The sequence below is a fragment of the Etheostoma spectabile genome, chromosome 13 (assembly GCF_008692095.1).
Source record: "Etheostoma spectabile isolate EspeVRDwgs_2016 chromosome 13, UIUC_Espe_1.0, whole genome shotgun sequence".
NCBI classification, from domain to species: Eukaryota; Metazoa; Chordata; class Actinopteri; order Perciformes; family Percidae; genus Etheostoma; species Etheostoma spectabile.
In genome coordinates this window covers 9,617,046-9,623,912 of record NC_045745.1, presented here as the reverse complement: position 1 = coordinate 9,623,912, position 6,867 = coordinate 9,617,046, and the positions used below count along the sequence as shown (strand labels likewise).

General features: G+C 43.2%; 1 protein-coding gene across 1 annotated transcript in view; it reads right to left on the bottom strand.

Annotated features, from left to right (window-relative positions):
• Positions 1 to 6,867, bottom strand: part of gemin5 (gem (nuclear organelle) associated protein 5) — a 26,236-nt gene that overhangs the window by 6,783 nt on the left and 12,586 nt on the right. The window contains 11 exon segments of the mRNA XM_032534669.1: positions 480 to 599; positions 1,158 to 1,305; positions 1,759 to 1,896; positions 2,491 to 2,586; positions 2,744 to 2,848; positions 2,851 to 2,868; positions 3,162 to 3,224; positions 4,209 to 4,418; positions 4,527 to 4,698; positions 4,795 to 4,934; positions 6,196 to 6,377. Of these exon segments, the coding sequence (XP_032390560.1) occupies positions 480 to 599; positions 1,158 to 1,305; positions 1,759 to 1,896; positions 2,491 to 2,586; positions 2,744 to 2,848; positions 2,851 to 2,868; positions 3,162 to 3,224; positions 4,209 to 4,418; positions 4,527 to 4,698; positions 4,795 to 4,934; positions 6,196 to 6,377 (1,392 nt within the window).

The following is a 6,867-nucleotide window of genomic DNA, read 5'->3' as shown; positions in this document are numbered from 1 at the left end:
ATGTTCCTCTGTTCTGTTGTGACAGTAAAACAAATTATTATCATATTTATCTATTTTTAAGTCTTGTTACGTGTTTCTGGATTTTTTTAAATAAGTATATAAGTATATATATATATATATATATATATATATATTTAAAAAAATCCAAAGTAAAAGAACCGCACCAACTCTGGTGTGATACAACCGAACTAAACAAGGCAGGTGTGAAAGTGCCCTTAAAAAGGTCTTTGTTTGTCTACGCCAATTCATGGACGTTAACGGGCCATGGACATCGGAGATAAAGATGTCGCCATGTCTAGCCACTGGGGGACCAAAGGCAACTTATATTAACGTTAAAAAACCTCAAAAAGTGACATTTTCATACCATGAGACCTTTAATATAGCTTAAGCCAACCAAAGTGCTGTACAAAGAAAGCACTAGCTGTACAAAAGAACATTTACATGTAAAACATAAAGGAGCCCCGCCCTCGCCTACTCACCATTTCGCAGCCGAAGAGAAATGTCCGTCCCTCTCCAGCACGCCGGCCCAGCAGCTGTACAGCTCCTTCAGGACGGGCTCGTCCTCAGGCAGCCGCGCTTTGACCAGCGCTATGGCCTCCCTGGCAACACACATGTACACATGAAATGAACTGTCTCATTCATTTTGATGGGAAACCCTATAAAGTTAATTTTGTAATGAGTAAAACAAATGCTGGGTAACACGCGTGGCTTTATGGATAACAGAAGGGCATATAATAACTTTCATTTCTAGAGCCAAATGGTGAATTCAAGGCTTGCCAACTATTTTGATAATCAATCATTTGTTATGAAAGAAAGCAAAACGTCTCTGATTGCAGCTGGTTAAATGTGAATATTGTTCTAGTGTGTTCTCTCCTCTGTGACAGTAAGCTGAATATCTTTGAGTTGTGGACAAAACAAGACATTTAAGGGCGTCATCTTGGACTTTGGGGAAACACTGATCCACACTGGTCTCTAAAATGTCAGAGATGGAGAAAAAAAACAACAGTGTGGATCAGTGTTTCCCCAAAGTCCAAGATGACGCCCTTAAATGTCTCGTTTTAGTAATTATCCCTCGGAAAATAATCTACAGATTCCGGAGTTGCAGCCCTACTCGTACCACTTTGTTCAAAAGCAAAAACATGATGAAGAGTGTGAACCTGTAGAGCTTGTGAGAGCGCAGCAGGTCGACGGCCTGGTACAGCCGGTTGATGGACAGCAGGTGGGACGCTGCCTTCAGGTACTGCTCCTGCAGACACAGCTGCCTGGCGAACGCCTCCGCCGACCGGCTCCACACCTCGAACCCGGCTGCAAGAGGAGACACACGAGCACTGTTACCATACCTGGAAGCCTCCTGACGTTGTACTTCATCGGCTTTGGACATTAATGAGTCCATGTTTTATGTCAGGGTTTTGCCTGCATTGAGGAGTTTTTTGGCAACGCCCCTCAAAGAGGTTTCAGCTCTCTAAATGTGCAAAAGAGCAATTCACTAAACAAGCGTTGAACAAGCAGAACATAAACTTGAATATAAGAGCTGATTTCAGTTTGATTTTTCAGAGTCAGAATCTGTCAGACTCTCCGGAGGATTTCTTTATGTATATTCTTTTTTTTTTTTAACCAGTTGTGTTAATTGGGGTTTTGATTTACTGGAGCATAATATAAATTTTGTTTATCAAATTGTCAGAAAACTGTAAACTGCAATCAGAAATGTGCATAATATTTCTACAACTCAGCATTCATCAACACAAAACAAGTGGTTACCCATAGGAGCCAGGGAGAGCAGGTGGTCGTTGAGCTCTCCTCTCTCAGTGGCGAGCTGCAGCGCCCCCTGCAGGTCTCCGCTCCACAGCCGCAGGTACACCACCGATTCAAAGTGGCCCGCCTCCACATGGCCCTCCTCTGAGGAACAGCAGAGCCAATCACAACATCAGAAATCTCACTCCATCTTAAAAAGGCTTTTCCCAAGAGCTGAAACCTGGCGCGTATTAGTTCTGCTACGGTTCACTGGTTGGACGACATGTTTTCTCGGAGCGGTGTGAAACAGGCTTTACGTTTTCTCTCGTTTGGTGGGCGTGATTGGGTTCAATTCCCACTACAATACATCAACCAAAATGTCCCTGAGCAAGACACTTAACCCATAGTTCCTACAGTGAGGCTTCTGAAATATGTATAGCAATTGTAAGTCGCTTTGGATAAAAAGCGTCAGCTAAATGACATGTAATGTAATGTGGTGGAGATAGACCTTCCTCCACAGTGCAGTGGAGATAGACCTTCCTCCCCAGTGCTGTGGAGATAGACCTTCCTCCACACCACAAGCATGTTCCAGGTATCTAAATGTCCCAGCTGCAAGTACACTTTAATTAACCTTGAGTAACTACAAATGGGAAGATTACCAAAGTGATGAAAATAAATCCCCCAAGGACATGAACATGTTTCATTACCTGGTGTTAATCAGAGAGCGGACAGACAACAGCAGCAGGACGACCAACGTACCTTCTGCCTCGAACATGCGGTACAGGGCCTGTCTGTCAGAGAAGAGGCCCAGGTGGACGTGCTCTCCCTGGCCTGGGACACACCCTGCAGGGGGAGCTGGAACACACACACACACACACACACACACACACACACACCCCACACACACACACACACACAGGTTGTAGGTTTTAGTCTTTAATTTCAGTTTACTATAAATATTTCCGCTGCTTCTGTTGGTTTTGGTTGACTAGGACTCCGTGCTCCGTCTTACCGCCGCTGTGGTTGACTGAGGCCAGAGTGATGCAGTCCTGCAGCAGATCCTCTTTGGGTCGGTGGTCCATGGAGGTGCTGACGGGCAGCTAGGAGCGAGGCTTTTCTTCTTCAGTAGGGCCAGGTCTGGATCCAGAAACGCACAAAACACCGTACAGTTCACACACACACACACACACACACACACACACACACACACACACACACACACACACACACACACACACACACACACACACACACACACACACACAACCACACACACACAACACAAACCACACACAACACACACAACACACACACACACACACACACCACACACACACACACACACACACACACACACACACACACACACACACACACGGTTTCAAAAACACATTGAGCTGGACCTATTTTCGTAGCTTTTCAGTGCGTACCTGGTTTGTCTTTGCTCTTTGCAGGGGTGAAAGATCTCCGTTGCGTCTCAAATGCGGCTGAAACTAAATGGCAGAATTAAATTGGTTATACAAAAAACTATCATAGATAACAACAAAAGCTGGAATGATTACAAATCTGGCTGTACAATAAACTGCAATTAACAATATAAGTGTATTTTAGTCAAATTGAAAAACGTATATTTATTTTACAAACATATTAAAGATTTAACTGAATCCCTGGATACATATTTTGCTTACATCCCTGTCATGTGATCCAGATAATGTAATAAGACAGGTACACAGCCTGTAAAGTAAGCAATGCCTCTTAATTATCATAAAATATTGTATTTTTCCTAAATGAACATACAACTGACAGTAGAACATGTATCATCAATAAAAACAAACCACCAATAATCAGTTATATAATTACAATTTGGCATTTCTAAACAAAATCAACAATCTGTTTTTTTTAAACCTGGACCCTATTTTCCAATGTTTTGTGTCTAAGTGACTGATGGGAACAACAATCTCTGACACTGGTCCAATATTAAGTGAGATCGCTGCAGCCGGCAGCTACAGTTTAAGTTAATAGGGCATTTGTCCAGCTTGTATTTACCTTCACATAAGTGCTTGTTTTGCCGCTGATAGGCTCAGATTAATATTAAGTGTCTGATAACATTATGGAAAGGATTTCTAAGGTTGAAGTTTCTGTTAAAGAGTAAGAGCCTTATTTAAACATAAAAACATCAGCCAAATTGCGTTCACTAAACCCACCAGAGCTGGTTCTGTGTTGTGTGACTAATGTACGTGTGCTGCTGTAACACTGTAATTTCCCCCTTTTTTGGGATTAATAAATATCTATCTATCTATCTATCTATCTATCTATCTATCTATCTATCTATCTATCTATCTATCTATCTATCTATCTATCTATCTCATGTCAGCAATTAATAGCGGTCAAACAAAGAAACGTTGGTTACGTAAAAATGTTGCGATTATACGATTATGTAATATTTGTTACAGGCCTTGTAACTACAACTCCATTACCTGATGGAGGTCCAGGACTGTTGGTAGAGCCGACTTCATCTTCCTCATCTTCCCCAGACAGCTCCTGTCCCGCCGCCTTCTCGCCTCCTGTAACCGGCTCTCCGTTCATCTCCGGCGGCGTAGCTCCTCCGGCCACAGACGCCTTCTTGTTCTTCCTCTTCTGCTTGGGATTGGCCTTCATCTTCTCCTTCAGGTCGACCATCTTTTTCCCTGAGAAAAAAAAAAACATGGGCGTGTTACAGTCTGCCGGTTACACTGAAGGTGAAAGATATATTTTTCTATAACCCGTCGGAGGGTGTGGGTCCTGGGCGTCCTCACCTTTTGGTGGCTTTGTAAACTCTTGTTTGGAGACTCTCCACTCCTGCAGGGTGAAGTCCTTCCCCCCCGTCCAGATGGCATCCGGGTCCACAGGTGACCAGTCCACGCACAGCAGATACCCTCTGTGGCCCCGGTAGTTACAGACAGCCTCCTCCGGCAGCACGTCCCACACCTCCACGGCACAAAAACACCCAACAACGTCACAAATCACAAATAGGAGGAGGAGGGGGAGGGGCATGTTTGTATACCCATAATGCCTGGTACTGACCTGGGCCGTGCCGTCATATGAGACAGTGACCAGCCGCGCTTCGTGGTGAGGACTCCAGGCCATGCTGGTGATTTTAGAGGTATGACCACACAGCCTGCGAAACGGCTCCGTCATCACCACGGGGCTCTCTGGAGGATTCTCTGTGCAAAAGGTTAAAAAAAACAAAACACCAATGTCTATGATCACCAAGGTCTTTTTTTTTTTTAAGATTATTTTTTGGGGGGCTTTTCCCTTTCAAGTCCGACCTGTTCCCTAGTTCCTGCATGTCTCTCTCTCTCTCTCTAGCTGTCCTGTCCATTAAAAGGTGGAAAAGCCCAAAAATAATCTTTAAAAAAATTGTAACACATCTAAAATGTCACGTTATTTAACCCTCCTGTTGTCCTCGGGGTCAAATTTGACCCATTTTCAAAAACTTTCTAAATCACAAATTTGGGTTTCCTTTAACCAAATTATAAAAAGAAACAACGTGGATGGTTCCATAAGACACTCCTTAAAAAGTTAAATAACTGATCAGTTCACTATTTCCATTGAATTTGGGTGTTTAATTTATAGCATTTTAAGAAGAAAAAAAAAGATTTAAGAACACTGAAAAAAGTGACAGAAATGTCGGGGGGGAAAAACAACAAAAACGTTAAAAAAAAAAGGAGAAAATCGACAAAAACATTGTGAAAAAGTGAGAAAGAACTTTGGGAAAAGCTAGAAAACGTCAACAAGTGACAACAAATGTTGGAGAAAGCTTAAAAAACTTGGTCAAAACAACAAAAATGTCACACAAAAAAAAGACAAAAGTGTCTTAAGAAGGTTTTAAAGTAAAATGTTGACCCGGAAAAACTAAATGTTCTACGGGAAGACAAGACGAGGGTTAATGCTCGGGTTCAGGCAAAAACACAAGCGCTCACAAATGAACGTAGCACAGGTTTGACTAATCCGCTGTGCGTGAGGAGTCTTCCCACCTACACCTATCACTATGACCCCCCCAGACCTCTCAGGTCATCTGGGACAGGTCTTCTTTCTGTCCCCAGAGTCAGAACTAAACAGGGGGAACCAGCTTTCAGTTTCTATGCTCCTCATATCTGGAATAAACTCCCAGAAACCTGCAGATCCGCTGCTACTCTCAGTTCTTTAAATCAAGGCTGAAGACCTTTCTTTTTGATGCTGCCTTTCTTTAAATGAATGCTCATTTCTTTAAATTTCTTATGCTGCACTGTAACTTTTAGTCTTGTGTTTTATGTGTCTGTTTTTTTAACTGTCTATTCTTGTGTTTTATTGGTTTTTAATGCATATGATTTTTAACTGTTTGTACTTGTGTTTTATCTGTTTAACTGATTTTGTGTAAAGCACTTTGAATTGCCCTGTTGCTGAAATGTGCTCTACAGATAAAGCTGCCTTGCCTTGCCTTACCTATGACGGCGCGGAGATCGTGCACGTAGACGGTGGCGTTGCTGGAGCCGGAGGCCAGGAGGCAGTGCAGCTCTGGGGGGGCGCCGTGGCCCTGATGCCACCTCAGCGTGTTGATGATCTTGTGGTGCTGCTGGATGCTGCACAGCAGCTTCAGAGAAGGAGCCTCGTACACGTCGATGCAGCTGCAGCGGAGAGCACGTAAAACACGACAGCTTCCATTAGGAGGTCAAAGGAAACCATTTTCAAGACATAGATTAACTAGGAAGCAGGAATTAGGAGGAGTTAACTCCTGTTCAACACCACTCAGTTGAGGCCCTGTTTACACGAACGTGGTTATTTTTGACAAACGGAGAATTTGCATCCGAAAATGAGAGTGGAGATCTTTGAAATCTTTGTTGGCTCGTAAACCGAGAGAAGCGGCAGTTTGGACCATAGACAGTTAAAGAAGTGGACCAACAGGTCCCGTTGCCCTGGACGGAGACCAGTGAAGTCTGTTAGACGCTCTTTCCCGGTGATGCTGAGCGTTACTATAAATATATATAAGCATGAGAGAAAAGAACTTATATTCTATCGAGATAGAGCAGAACATTTAATCTGACCTTTTGAATATTTGTTGTGGCAGGGAAAGAATTCTCTCTCTCTCTCTCTCTCTCTCTCTCTCTCTCTCTCTCT